This window comes from Nerophis ophidion, linkage group LG03 (genome assembly GCF_033978795.1).
Source record: "Nerophis ophidion isolate RoL-2023_Sa linkage group LG03, RoL_Noph_v1.0, whole genome shotgun sequence".
NCBI lineage: Eukaryota > Metazoa > Chordata > Actinopteri > Syngnathiformes > Syngnathidae > Nerophis > Nerophis ophidion.
In genome coordinates, this window is record NC_084613.1 from 75,847,755 (window position 1) to 75,863,489 (window position 15,735).

Sequence of the window (15,735 nt, forward strand, 5' to 3'; positions counted from 1 at the left end):
TTTGTTACGTCTCGTCTCGATTACTGTAACGTATTATTTTCGGGTCTCCCCATGTCTAGCATTAAAAGATTACAGTTGGTACAAAATGCGGCTGCTAGACTTTTGACAAGAACAAGAAAGTTTGATCACATTACGCCTGTACTGGCTCACCTGCACTGGCTTCCTGTGCAATTAAGATGTGACTTTAAGGTTTTACTACTTACGTATAAAATACTACACGGTCTAGCTCCATCCTATCTTGCCGATTGTATTGTACCATATGTCCCGGCAAGAAATCTGCGTTCAAAAGACTCCGGCTTATTAGTGATTCCTAAAGCCCCAAAAAAAGTCTGCGGGCTATAGAGCGTTTTCCGTTCGGGCTCCAGTACTCTGGAATGCCCTCCCGGTAACAATTCGAGATGCTACCTCAGTAGAAGCATTTAAGTCTCACTTTAAAACTCATTTGTATACTCTAGCCTTTAAATAGACCTCCTTTTTAGACCAGTTGATCTGCCGCTTCTTTTGTTTTTCTCCTCTGTCCCCCCCTCCCTTGTGGAGGGGGTCCCGTCCGATGACCATGGATGAAGTACTGACTGTCCAGAGTCGAAACCCAGGATGGATCGATCGCCTGTGTATCGGTTGGGGACATCTCTACGCTGCTGATCCGCCTCCGCTTGGGGTGGTTTCCTGTGGACGGGACTCTCGCTGCTGTCTTGGATCCGCTTTGAACTGAGCGCTCGCGGCTGTGTTGGAGCCACTATGGATTGAACTTTCTCAGTATCATGTTAGACCCGCTCGACATCCATTGCTTTCAGTCCCCTAGAGGGGAGGGGGGTTGCCCACATTTGTGGTCCTCTCCAAGGTTTCTCATAGTCATCATTGGCGTCCCACTGGCTGTGACTTTTCCTTGCTATTATGTGGGTTCTTCCGAGGATGTCGTAGTCGTAGTGGTTTGTACAGTCCTTTGAGACATTTGTGATTTAGGGCTATATAAATAAACATTGATTGATTGATTGAACTTAAAACCCGTGTTACATTAAATGAGTTAAAAGCTTCTGTGAAAGGATCGCAGTCTACCTTGTCTGTATGCACATGTGTCATATGAGCAAGTTTTAATGTTGTAAATGTGATGTTTTATGTGTTGTTTACTGTTTTTAATGTAACCTTACTGTTGCCTTCTAGGCCAGGTCTCCCTTGGAAAAGAGCTCTTTGATCTCAATGGGATTTTACCTGGTTAAATAAAGACTAAATAAAAAATACCTTTACTTACCGGTATGTTTTTTTGGTATTGGTTTAGTTGAGTATGTATTTTTGTATGGTGACAAGGTTTTTCAGTAGACCACAAGGGGGCAGTGTTGCATCGCATACTTTGCATGTTGCATGCTCATGTAAAACACACAATTAGGAACGTTTTCATTTGCAAAAAAAAAAAAAAAAATTAACCAGCATTATAAGAATTATAGAGGTGTCAATGCTGTAGTCGAAGTGGAGGAACAACTCGCGTTCAACATTTGAGTTGAAAGACATTTTTCTTTGTCCTGGTGACAACTGATAATATTGATGGTATTTATGAGCAAGACACAAAGTGACTACAAATGCAATAACAGTAATTAGAGAAAAAATACGCACACATAAAAATGACAGAACATTGGATTAGACATCTTTTTATTATGAAAACAATAAAACATCCAAAGTGTGTATGTGTGTGTGTTATGCAGAGGACTTGAAAGCACACTGATTTTTTTTTAGGCCACACTTGTTTTTAAAAGAGCACGACACCACTGAACTGGCAGCGCGTTAAAAACGTTGTCGATGAAAAACATGCGTGCAATGTAGAATATAAAAACAAAAAAGCTTCATTACATCTGGAATGCGAGTGGCGGCATTAGCAGCGAGGAATCTTACAAAAAAACGAAAAACATAACACAAATACTTCACCTTGTGGTTGTTCTGCTTTGAGATGGACCAACGTAAGAAAAAGACTCAATAAGGCGCAGACAAATCATAAGCTGGAGAGAAGTTTTGCTGCTTTTTACAAGGCAGGAGTTAGTTTATCCAAGCGATGCGCCTTTTGGGAACATAAACTCCCTAATACCGACAAAATAATCCTCTTCCAGGGCGGGCTGGATTTTTTGAGGGGGACGGGGAATAAATATAAATACCGTAGTTTCCCGACTATAAGTCACTTCGTTTTTCCCCGCGCTTTGAAGCCTGCGGCTTAACAAACGGTGTGGGCAATTTATGGATTTTTCTTTGCTAACGGCCATAAGATTTTGTGTTCAATAAATAATTTTCATATCCCGCCGACAGAGACACTAAAAAGGGTTGTTATTGTTTGTGTTACGGCGCCATCTTTTGGATGCAAGTGCTTCGGGTTGACAGTGTACTACTTCTTTTGTGCCGGAAGTATACTTCATTCATCCGAACCATCCCGTGTGATGTCTGTGGTAGTGTTTTCATGTATATGTGCTATCGTGATGTAATCAGGCTAGTGTCGTTAGCAGTAGCAAACAAGCTATCAAGTGTCCGTGTTAGTATTATTAACTCACAATGGCATCTATTTTTGTGTTGTTTTAGTTTCGTAAACTCACCAAAAGTTATTAAGTTTGTTTAGCTGATTGGAGAGCTAGCTTACGCAGCAAGCGGGTCCATGACGAGGACTTCTGTTTTGTTTGATCAGCCGTTTTACTGCCGCGTTAGAGACGCTGTTTAAGTCTCTTCACAATTTAGGTAAGTAAATGAACATTTCCTAAATATTTTGTCATGGTATATATCTGAGGCTTATAATCTGGTGCAGCTAATATATGTAAAAAAAAAATAAAAAAATTATTGTAAAATTTGGTGGGTGTGGCTTAAATACTGGCGCGCTTTATAGCACAGTAAATACGGTATATGTATTTTTATTTTTTTTCAGTCTCACTTGTGGTTTATTTACTAGGCTGCATTAACCTAAATGTAAGACGGCATTTTGGAAAAAAATACTAACTACATTGTTTTCGATCTCTGTCTCGCCAGGTCATGTGTGTGAGTGACAGGCAGAAAAGCTTTGAGTTGCTTATGGAAAAAAATCGTTTGGCTGTTTTGCATTTCTCGCGACCCCGCATATACAGTAGGACTTTTCTTTTGCAGAATACCCTTCTTATATTCAGGTTAACAGGGTACACAGTATATTTTATATAAAAATAAGTGTTTTATGTGTCATAAAATGGACAACAAACTAACAAGAATTTTGGAATTTCCTTGGGGGGAAAAAATTGATACTGAAAAAATTAACTACTAGGGGTACTTACACAGGAAAATAAAAAAAATACATACATAGTACAAGTTTGGACAAACCTCCTCATTCTCTTTATTTTCATGACTATTTACATTGTAGATTGTCACTGAAGGCATCAAAACTATGACACCTGGGAAGTGAAAACCGTTACCTCTTGAAGCTCATGGAGAGAATGCCAAGAGTGTGCAAAAGCAGTAATCGGAGCAAAGGGTGGCTATTTTGAAGAAACTAGAATTTAAAACATGTTTTCAGTTATTTAACCTTTTTTTTGTGTGTTCATTCACAGTTTTGATGCATTCAGTGACAATCTACAATGTAAATAGTCATGAAAATAATAAAAACGCACTGAATGAGTAGGCGTGTCCAAACTTTTGACCTCTACTGTTTATATATAGTTTCTGTCTCCCTTGTGGTTATTGAACTACAGTATATCGTATTAACTTAACTACAAGACCACCCTGAATATAAGACGGTATTTTTCGGGGTGGAGCGCCCAAGACAAAAAAATCATGCTTTCAGCAACTTTTAAGGGCTTTTTTTGGGCCTTTTTTGAGCGTGTCTGTGTCTCCCCAGGCCAGGGGCGTGTGTGAGTGACAGGAAGAAAGGCTCTCGTTCGCTATGGATGATGTCATTTGGTGCCCCTTATGCTAGTTTGCATATATAATGTCCACGGGCATATTGGAAAACCTGTCTTTTCTTTACATTGAGGTTAATATAGTGGAAGCATTTTATCAATAAATACATTTTTTATATTTACTGAAATTATAGACAACAGCATAGCTTAAAGCGGGGTTTCCGAATCTGAGGGTCGGGGCCCAAATTGTGTTGCGACGAGCCTCTTGATATTTTGAAAATGACAAAAATCTATATTGTTGATGGGTCTTACTAAAGAAATGAAATATATATAAATGTTTGCACTCTCATTTGTGGTTATTGAAGTATGTATTATCAAACCAGATATAAAGGTGACCCTGAACATAAGACAACGGCATGTTTTGGGGGGGAAAAAAGATACAAAACAAAGATAAAAATCATGTTTTCAGGAAAAAAAAATTGCCCTCTTTTTGAGTGCCACTGGCATGTGTGAGTGACAGGAAGAAAAGCTTGGGAAGTCGTTTGGCGCATGTATGAATCCAAACACACTGAATATACGACGACCGATATTTTTTTTCATATATTTAGGTTAATACAGTACTTATCTTGTATATATATTCGGAAATCATGGACGGAAGCAAACCTCAAAGCACAGTTTTTGTTGGTAAAAACGCAGCGTGGGCATCGAACGCTGTTTTTTTTAGCGTAGTTCACGGGATGTTTGAGAAACCCTGACAAAGTCAGACGTTCCCCAACAATTCACAGGACACTATGGACGTTGGGATCACTGTGCAGGAAATGTTTCCCGGATTATAAGCGGGTGATCGCCGCCATGTGCACAAAGCGACAAACAAACGGCGATAAAAAAAACAAAAACGGTCCAGCTTGTCAGCGCGACAAGAACGTTATTGACAGACTTTCATCAAGTGGTCCCAAGTCGACAATTTCCTCCTCCCGTCACACAATGCAATTACACAAATGTTACAATGTCTTTAAAAAAAACAAACCAAAAAAAAAAAAACACAACAAAAAAATCGGAGTCCGCATTTTTGGCACAGCGATGAGCAAGTGGCGGACCCTCATCCCACCCGTTCCGAGCCCACTGTTGGTTTTGGCAGTGGTTGTTTTAACACTTGTGCTTCATGGCAAGCTGTAGAAAAACACAGGAGGGGTCGGGGTTTGTAGAATATACACAAAGTTAATGAGACAGATCCTCATTTACTGTAGTTCCTTTTTTTTTTTTTTTCCCAACTCAACTGCCGAGAGTATTAAACATTTCCAAGGGGGCAAGCTTTTAATTTTAAAATTAATACAATTTAATAAAAAAAATAATATTCTTCAAATATAAAATGTCACTTTAGAAATATACCTTACAAAAACAATTAAAAAAAAAAAACTATCAAAATATAAAATAATTGAATAATAAAATATATAAAATATTGTACATGAAATTTGTTGAATTTACCGTATTTCCTTGAATCGCCGCCGGGGCGCTAATTAATTTAAAACCTCTTCTCACTCCTGCGCTTGCCAAAGGCATGCGGTAAAAGTAAGCATGCACTAATCATTTTAAAACCTCTTCTCACTCCGGCACTTCCCAAAGGTATGCAGTAAAAATTTGAGTGTGATGTAAGCTTGGACCCTAAATCTCCCGTCCAAAGGCAAAACCCAGTAACTCAATTTTGCTCAAAACTGAGCTGATAATAATTTTGGAGTTCCTAGGTGATATGCTTTACATTAGTGTATGCGATATTGTAATTTTTTCCGTAAGTAAGCTGTTACGCGCATGGCAGGACCTAGCAACTACCACATAACCGCGTAGGTACAACAGAAAAACCTAGTATCTCAAGGGTATCTCTAGAAATTAGTTACTAGGTTCTGCTTTTGGACGGGAGAAATCCTACTGAATAGCTCTTAATCTTCTTCCCTTTATGCAATTTCAAATTACCGGTATTGAAATCAGCCTCCTCCATTTTGAAAATGATGACAGGGGAAGTGTCACTCGTGACGTCACGAGTTTGACCAGGCGGTAATACTAAGCATGCGCTAATTATTTTGGGAAGCGAGTTTGACCCGGCAGTAATTCAAGGCAGGTGCATATTATATGCCCTGCAGCAATTCAAGGAAATACGGTAAATGTATTAAAATAAAATGAAAAAATAATAAATATGTTTTCCTTGAATTACCTATTTTGAATATATATTAAAAAATGATAAAATGTATTATAATAATGTTAAGTAATGCTTGCCCTGCGATGAGGTGGCGACTTGTCCAGGGTGTACGCCGCCTTCTGCCCGATTGTAGCTGAGATAGGCGCCAGCGCCCCCCGCAACCCCAAAAGGGAATAAGCGGTAGGAAATGGATGGATGGATGGATAAATAATGCTTCCACAAAATGTATTTTTAAATTAAAATGAATTATTAAATTCAATTAAAAAAAATTAGAGGTGCTAAAAAAATCAGTCTACATACAAATCTCTATTCTCATTTATTCCAATTCTAAATCGATTCATACATTTTTAGAATTGATTAAAATGTATTTTCATTTTTTTAATAAAGTCTACTCGTTTACTGGCTGCATGTGTACCTCATTTGTTAGCAAACAAGAAGAGCTGCAACTGTTTTTGTCACGGTTTGATTAAACTCATCATGCCAAATATTGCGTGAATCTGTTCAAATCGTCATCAAAAGTTTTGGATTCGAGTCGTGAGTTGTTGTAAAATTCTATTCCCTATTAAAAATGGGTAATAAGATGAGAACTACACAAATCTGCACCAGCAACCATTTATAGAATTATGCAACTATTCTGATAAGAATGTATAACATTGGTCATTTTTTTACCTGACTCAACTTTTGATATCTAAAAAAAATAAACATCAAAATATAATATTCATTATGATTACCATATTTGAGTTATTGTGCAGAAATATAGGGAAACAACTACAAAGGTGGGCTTCATTCACTAACTGTTTTACAAAAAAGATCAATTAGGATAATACCTAGTTTTGGCTATAGAGAACACAAACAGTTTATTTATTAAATCACAATTATTGAAATTCAACTATTTGGTGCATTTGCAAACAGCTAAAATGATGTACACAGCAAACTATAACCTGCTACTCAAGAATGTACAACAATTCTTCTCAACAAAAGAGGACAAATATAACCTTAGAGGAACATGTAATTTAAAACATTTGTATGCACGTACAACACTTACAACCTTTAGCAGATCAGTATGTGGAATTAAATTATGGAATGGATTAAGCAAATAAATCAAACAAAGCAGCACAATGATTCAGTTTAAGAGGCTGTTCAAACTTCAAGAGTTCACAAAGTACACAGAACAAGAATTATGGTGAACATCTTGAACCCTTTTTTATTTTAGACAAATATTTATATATTTAATATGTGTTTGCTTACTATGGTATATTACTTATTTGTTCACTGTTCTGTTGCAGAGAACAAGGAAATTGGATAGAATTGCTATGGTATGAAAAGGGGTAGGATTAAATAAGGTCTGCTTCTTCCTATTCCTCACAACTGGAAATATGTGATGGATTACATCGTATGCATGTTGGAAATAAACTGAAACTGAACTGAAAAAAGTTATATATTTATTATATTGCGGTTATATATAGTACTGCATTGCTGCATTTAATTTAGTTTAGTTTAGTTTATTAAGGATCCCCATAGTCTACACGGCAGTGGAGACTCTTATTCCGGGGGTCCAGGCAAAAAACATCACACAATCACAAAACAAAAGATTACAATGCAGTACAAGATGATCAATAATAAAATGTTGTAAAACAAAAATAGCAAAAAAAACAATAACTTTGAGTTTACATCATAATGTTCATATCAAAGGTAAAAAGAGCAATATAGTATATATATATGTATAGGTGTGGGAAAAATCAGAAGACTACTTCATCTCTACAGAACTGTTTCATGAGGGGTTCCCTCAATCATGAGGAGATTTCCTGATGATTGAGGGAACCCCTCATGAAACAGTTCTGTAGAGATGTAGTAGTCATGTGATTTTTCCCACACCTACATATTGCGCTCTACCACGGTATCAAGCACTATTCTCTGGATTATCCAATCAAGACATACATACATATATATATATATATACATATATATATATATATATATATATATATATATATATATATATATACATATATATATATATACATATATATATATATATATATATATATATATATATATACATATATACATCAATATGTATATATAAATATATACATACCTAAATACAGTATATACACATATATAAACATACATATATATATGAATACATATATATACATATATACATACCTATGTATATATATACACACACACACACACCTATATATACACATTATATGTATATATATAATGTATATATATATACATATACTGTATATACATACATACACATATATATACATATATATATGTATATATACACATTATATGTATATATATAATGTAAATATATACATATATACATACATACATATACATACATATATGTATATATACATACATATATATAAATATATATATATGTTTACATGTATATATATGTGTATATATATATATACACATACATATATATACATATACACACACACACACACATTATATATATATATATATATATATATATATATATATATATATATATATATATTGAGTACATTTGGTTTTGAGAGCCCCCTTTTCTTAACATGCTTGAAAAACAACATTTTGAAAAGATGGTTGCAAAGTTAAACTTCAAGATCATGAGGACATGCAGGCGACAAATCTGTGCACGGTGGGAAGGTGCGGCGGATACCGGGTTTTTTTTTTCGACAGATGCTGGAAGGCGGCGAGCATCGGAGCCTGAACTTTTAGTTGTTGTTGTTTTTTTTATTGAGTAGATGACAGGAAATTCTATTGGTCTCATTAACAAGCTTTAATAGTCCTGGCTGGAGGCGCGTTTGAGGGATGACAATAAAGTTTAGCTGCAGGGGCGAGGGAGGAATAGTGGTGGTAGAGTGGCCGTGCCAGCAACTTGAGGGTTGCAGGTTCGATTCCCGCTTCTGCCATCCTAGTCACTGCCGTTGTGTCCTTGGGCAAGACACTTTACCCACCTGCTCCCAGTGCCACCCACACTGGTTTAAATGTAACTTAGATATTGGGTTTCACTATGTAAAGCGCTTTGAGTCACTAGAGAAAAAGCGCTATATAAATATAAAACATATAATAATAATAATAAAACAGCAGTTTCAATAGGGTCCTTGGCCCATGGACCCTAATAATATAATATAAATATAATATAACACACACATGCAGGTGCACACAAGAATGTTGGGTACGGCAGCAGAATACTGAACATGGACAAGCGAGGGCAGTAGAGCGACGCACAAAAGCGAACCATTCTGATTGGAACATCATGCATGGAATTCCACAAGTGGAGAGAGCAAAGGTGACACACTAATAACTGCAGGTGTCCCATAACATATGCTAGTTTGTTTCAGTGTCAAATAATTGGTGTACTTAAAAGTGGCAGCAATGTTGTGCAGCATGACCAAACTAAACATGTGTTTAAAACCCATCACGCCGCATCAAGCACTTGAAATGTCTTTCAATTAAACCACTCCTTAATTACGTTGCATAGCACACACTGTGCTGAAAGATCATTTTTGATAGGATTTAAATTAAAAGTCACCGGCACCCCGACTAATATTTCAGTGAAAACATGGCTGCTGAGGCGGTGCGAGTGTGATCTAGTACCCCATTAGACAGACACCTGCAGTGCAAGGATCATAATGAGGGGGAAAAAAATTATGTTAATAGCTCAATTCATCAGCATGCAACTCATTATTTTGGTGATTTGGTACAAATGGAAGACAATGCACGATGAATGGGGGTACACAAGAATATCACTTTGTCATATTACAGCAAGAAGCAACGCTTGCATGCAATGGAAACTCTAAAGTTGAATGCGGACAGACAAAATGTTGTAGCGAATACCGTTAAAATGTATTATCTCAGTATTTTTACAGTACTCTAACAAATCTTGTATTATTTTAGCTTAAAGGCCTACTGAAACCCACTACTACCCACCACACAGTCTGATAGTTTATATATCAATGATGAAATATTAACATTGCAACACATGCCAATACGGCCTTTTTAGTTGACTAAATTGCAATTTTAAATTTCCCGGGAGTTTTTTCTTGAAAACGTCGCGTAATGATGACGTGTACGCTTGACGTCACGGGCTAATAGGAAATGAGAGCGCTGCGCACACACGCAGCTAAAAGTCGTCTGCTTTAACCACATAGTTAAACAGTATTTTGGACATCTGTGTTGCTGAATCATTTGCAATTTGTTCAATTAATAATGGAGAAGTCAAAGTAGAATGATGGAGTTGGGAAGCTTTAGCCTTTAGCCACACAAACACACGGTGATTCCTTGTTTAAAATTCACGGAGGTGAAACTTTACTATGGATCACAGCGAACATGGATCCCAAACGAATGTCAACCAGCAGGTTTCGGTGAGAAAATTGTGGTAAAAAGTCGCTTCTTACCGGAGATCAGCTGAGCTTGTGCCGCCCATAAAGCTGCCGTCGACTTCCCTGAGGCACTGCGCGTCAAGACACCCGTGGACACACACCTCCGACTATCAGGTACTGTTAAACTCACTAAAACACTAGCAACACAATAGAAAGATAAAGGATTTCCCAGAATTATCCTAGTAAATGTGTCTAAAAACATCTGAATCCGTCCCAATGCAATCATTTTTTTTTCTAGTCCGTCGCTATCAATATCCTCAAACACAAATCTTTCATCCTCGCTCAAATTAATGGGGAAATTGTCGTTTTCTCGGTCCGAATAGCTGTTTTTGTTGGAGGCTCCCATTAAAAACAATATGAAGATGTGAGGAGCACTTCCAGTAGAGGCAGGGCTTTTCTCTTAGCAAACAAAAGTTGTGAACTTTATCGTGGATGTTCTCTACTAAATCCTTTCAGCAAAAATATGGCAATATCGCGAAATGATCAAGTATGACACATAGAATGGACCTGCTATCCCCGTTTAAATAAGAACATCTCATTTCAGTAGGCCTTTAAAGAGCATGTCAACATGAAGATAACCATGGAACAGGGTTTCCCACACATTTATTTGCGGCGGCCTGCCACGAGAGAATTATGGCCACCACAAATAAATAAATAAATAAATAAATAAATTAAAAAAAATCGGCTTTTGACTCGCACGGCCGCTCATAAAAGCAATGGGACTCTATCTGTGAATGGAGCTTGTAGTTACATATTATATAAATATGTAAATATTATATAAATATGTATGTATATAAATATGTACATAAAGTGTTGTAATTATATTCCAATTCCGCGTTTTTCTTGGTAATCGCCACCGCTGCCCTCCGCCCGACCAACCCACCACAAATAGATACCTGACCTGTGGGAAACACTGGAAATTATTGTAATAGTTAGCATAAGGACTAGTCAAATATGGCAATATCCATCCATCCATCCCTCTTCTTCCGCTTATCCGATGTTGGGTCGCAGGGAGTAGAGAAGCCCAGACTTCCGTCTCCCCAGCTACTTCGTCCAGCTCTTTGGGGGATATCCCGAGCCGTTCCCAGGCCAGCTGGGAGACGTAGCCTCACCACTGTGTCCTGGGTCTTCCTCGTGGTCTCCTACCGGTCGAACGTGCCTTAAACACCTCTCCAGGGAAGGGTTCGGGCCACAATGGCTTTATTCTTAGCTCCTCCCCAATGACAGTTTCTCACCCTATCTCTAAGAGAGAGCCCGCCACCCGACGGAGGAAATTCATTTAGTGCGTCTGCCTCACAATACAAAGGTCCTGAGTAGTCCTGGGTTCAATCCCGGGCTCGGGATCTTTCTGTGTGGAGTTTGCATGTTCTCCCCGTGACTGCGTGGGTTCTCTCCGGGTACTCCGGCTTCCTCTCACTTCCAAAGACATGCACCTGGGGATAGGTTGATTGGCAACACTAAATTGGCCCTAGTGTGTGAATGTTGTCTATCAGTGTTGGTCCTGTGATAAGGTGGCGGCTTGTCCAGGGTGTACCTCGCCTTCCGCCCGATTGTAGCTGAGATAAGCACCAGCGCCCGCCGGGACCCCAAAGGGAATAAGCGGTAGAAAATGGATGGATGGATGGAAGATGTTGTGATGCCAAAAATATTGACGGAATCATAGTAGTATCGACTAGATACGCTCCTGTACTTGGTATCTTTACATTGGATATTAGGTGTAGATCCACCAATGGCATTTGTTTACTACGGAGTGTAGTGAAGCATGTTTAGCTATTCCTCGTCCAGCAGGGAAACTTACTTTATTTGTCACCATGGAAGCGAGGATTAGTGATTTAGAAGTAGCTAAAACACTGCCGACTAGGTTTGTAACGGTACGTGTATTTGTATTGAACCGTTTCGGTACGGGGGTTTCGGTTCGGTATGAGGGTGTATCGAACAAGTTTGTAATCTAAAGTCTTAACAAGCTGCTCTGCTTTCTGCCTCTGTCTGAGCAGTGAACACCCAGCATTGTCCCGCCCACACAACCATCTGATTGGTTACATACAAAGCCAATCAGCAGTGCGTATTCAGAGCGATGTAACAGCCAATCAGCAGTGCGTTTTCAGAGCGCATGCAGTCAGTGCTCCGGCGTCGAGATGAGCAGATATTTGTTTAGCAGGACATTGTACACTCCCCAAATTATAAAAAACACTTCCCAGTCACAACTACTACTAACATCACTATGAGCCCGTTGACCTTCTAGAACATGGGTGTCAAACTCTGACCCGCGGGCCAAATTTGTCCCACCATGTAATTTAATTTGGCCCTTGAGGCAATATCAAATTAACATTAGAGCTGGCCCGCCGGTATTATAACACCGCATTCACCGCTAATACTCATACTTACCAACCCTCCCGATTTTCCTGGGAGACTCCCGAATTTCAGTGCCCTTGTCGAAAATCACCCGGGGCAACCATTCTCCCGAATTTCTCTCGATTTCCACCCAAACAACATCGTTGGGGACGTGCCTTAAAGGCACTGCATTCAACGTCCTCTACAACTTGTCGTCCCGTCCGCTTTTTCTCCATTGTGTCGGCCCAGTTAAATACTAAATGCGGACTATACACACAAACAAGTGAATGCAAGGCATACTTGGTCAACCGCCATACAGGTCACACTGAGGGTGGCCGTATAAACAACTTTAAGACTGTTACAAATATGCGCCACACTGTGAACCCACACCAAACAAGAATGACAACCACATTTAGGGAGAACATCCGCACCGTAACCCAACATAAACACAACAGAACAAATACCCAGAAGCCCTTGTAGCACTAACTCTTCCGGGATGCTCCAATATTTGAAAATCGATTTTGCATGTCACTATAAAGTTTTACAAGCCTTGCTCGTTCAATGTTCAATGCAAAACTTGTTTGGGTCCCTGTTAAAAGGTTAATTTGTTCAACCTTGGCCCGCGGCTTTGTTCAGTTTAAAATTTTGGCCCACTCTGTATTTGAGTTCGACACCCCTGTTCTAGAAACTTAAACTGCAGCTCAGATCGCTCATAGTTCTGGATTGAGATGAAGGCTAATTAGCGTTACGTTAGCTCATTTTGCTGTGTGTGTGTGTGTGTGTGTGTGTGTGTGTGTGTGTGTGTGTGTGTGTATAATAAAAATCAACTACAGGCTTCCCAAATGCTGTAATAAATTAAGCATGATGAATTGACTTGAAACTGTTTAATGTTGCACTTTTTATATGTAGAAGAAAGGTTTTGTCATTTTATTTAATCCAAGCAACAACTTGAGGCAGTTTAATGTGGATTAACGTTGGTAGAATTATTATAGTGTTCCCAATGTTAAAAGGATAAAGCCATTGTTTACAAATTTGGTAAATAAATGACCAAAACATTTATATTTTGTTGTTTTCTTACTGTACCGAAAATGAACCGAACCGTGACCTCTGAACCGAGGTACGTACCGAACCGAAATTTTTGTGTACCGTTACACCCCTACTGCTGACTGCGGCTGAACTTTAGCCGCTAGCTCGCGAGCCATGTCTTAAAGTACCTCTTCCGGTGGGCGTGTCTGTGTTATAACTTCACCTTTGTTGTTCGTCTTTAAGCCAAAATGCGCCCGTTCTCCCATTTCTGTCTACAGACTGTGTCTGCTTGTAAGTACTCAGTGATTATGCGCTGCCGAACATGCTCACGTGCTCATAAACCAGCAATAACACGACGTGACGACGACAAGGTACGGGGGTGGTGGACCGGTACTTTTCAGAGGCGGTATAGTACTGAATATGATTCATTAGTATCTTGGTACCAAACTAATACCGGTATACTGTACAACCATACTATATACCAGGGGTAGGGAACCTATGGCTCTAGAGCCAGATGTGGCTCTTTTGATGACTGCATCTGGCTCTCTGATAAATCTGAGCTGACATTGCATAACACGATAAGTAATGAATAATTCCGCTTGTAATCACAGTGTTAAAAATAATGTTCAAAATATAAAACATTCTCATGCATTTTTAATCCATCCATCCGTTTTCTACCGCACCTGTTCAAGAAGTCGCGTTAATGGTAAAAAGTTATTTATTTATTATTGGTTAGTTTGGGGCTTGCCCTCCTGGGGGTTCTTCAGACCCCCAAGCACCAACATGAGAGGCTGTTTCAGGGTTACAATATTGTTTTATTTTTCAATAAGTCTCTCAGTTGCTTTCCAGCAATTGTATTTCCAGCCCCAACCCAGTCTCTCCTCCTGGCTGCTGCTTATAACAGAGCGACAGGTGATTAGATAACAAGGCCCAGGTGGGTCGTCTACGCACCTGTCGCTGCAGGCCCGCAGGCCACACCTCCTCCACAGTTAGCTTCAGAATAACAATGTTATTACAAATATTAAGAGACTTATTATACTTTAGAAATGTTGGTCTTACTTAAAAATGCATGTGTTTAGTTGTGTTCAGTGTTAAAAAAAAACATACGGCTCTTACGGAAATATATTTTAAAATATTTGGCTTTTTGGCTCTCTCAGCCAAAAAGGTTCCCGACCCCTGCTATATTATATCTATCATAAATTATATCACTTCAATTTATCTTCACATGACAAAAAAACACACATTTTTAATGTGTTGCGACTTTTACTTAATTTCCACTTCCTTTGTTTTCACTTCATAAAAGTGCACATGCAAGTGACGTCGAGGTCAAATTGCGGCCACATTGGTGCCTGTGTGTGTTTACACTGGAGTGTAATAAAAAAACAACAACACACTTTTTAGAAGTGTAAACAGTCTGCCGGATAAAATCTGATTTCAAAAAACCTGGGCCACTTTAGCCCAGAGGTCCCCAACCACCGGGCCGCAGCCCGGTACCGGGCCGTGGCCCGATTGGTACCGGGCCGCAGAAGAATTTTTTATTAAAAAAAAAAATATTTTTCTTAAATCAACATAAAAACACAATATACACTTACAAATAGTGCATCAACCAAAAAAAACCTCCCTTTTTCATGACAAAAACGTCCCTTTTTCATGACAAAGAAGAAAGAAAAAAAAAGAAAGAAAAAATAAGGACACCCCCCCTCCCCCCGGGGCCGCGGGACAAATTATTAAGCGGATACAAAAAGGTTGGGGACCACTGCCTTAGCCTGCAGTGTAGACATAGTCATAGTCAAGGATGTTTATTGGTTTTTGGATTGAGAATATTATGGGCTAACCTCATTTTGCACGAGCATTTTAGAATATGGCTTCACGGTGGCAGAGGGGTTAGTGCGTCTGCCTCACAATACGAAGTTCCTGCAGTCCTGGGTTCAAATCCAGGCTCGGGATCTTTCTGTGTGGA

At 38.8% G+C, this 15,735-nt stretch overlaps 1 protein-coding gene across 3 annotated transcripts in view; it reads right to left on the reverse strand.

Annotated features, from left to right (window-relative positions):
- Nucleotides 1-1,627: 1,627 nt before the first annotated feature.
- Nucleotides 1,628-15,735, reverse strand: part of LOC133550051 (syntaxin-binding protein 6-like) — a 154,257-nt gene continuing 140,149 nt past the window's right edge. For all 3 annotated transcript variants that reach the window (XM_061896067.1, XM_061896065.1, XM_061896066.1), the window contains one exon: nucleotides 1,628-5,000. In XM_061896067.1, coding sequence (XP_061752051.1) covers nucleotides 4,977-5,000 — 24 coding nt within the window. In that variant the 3' untranslated portion in view covers nucleotides 1,628-4,976. The remainder of the gene's footprint in view (nucleotides 5,001-15,735) is intronic.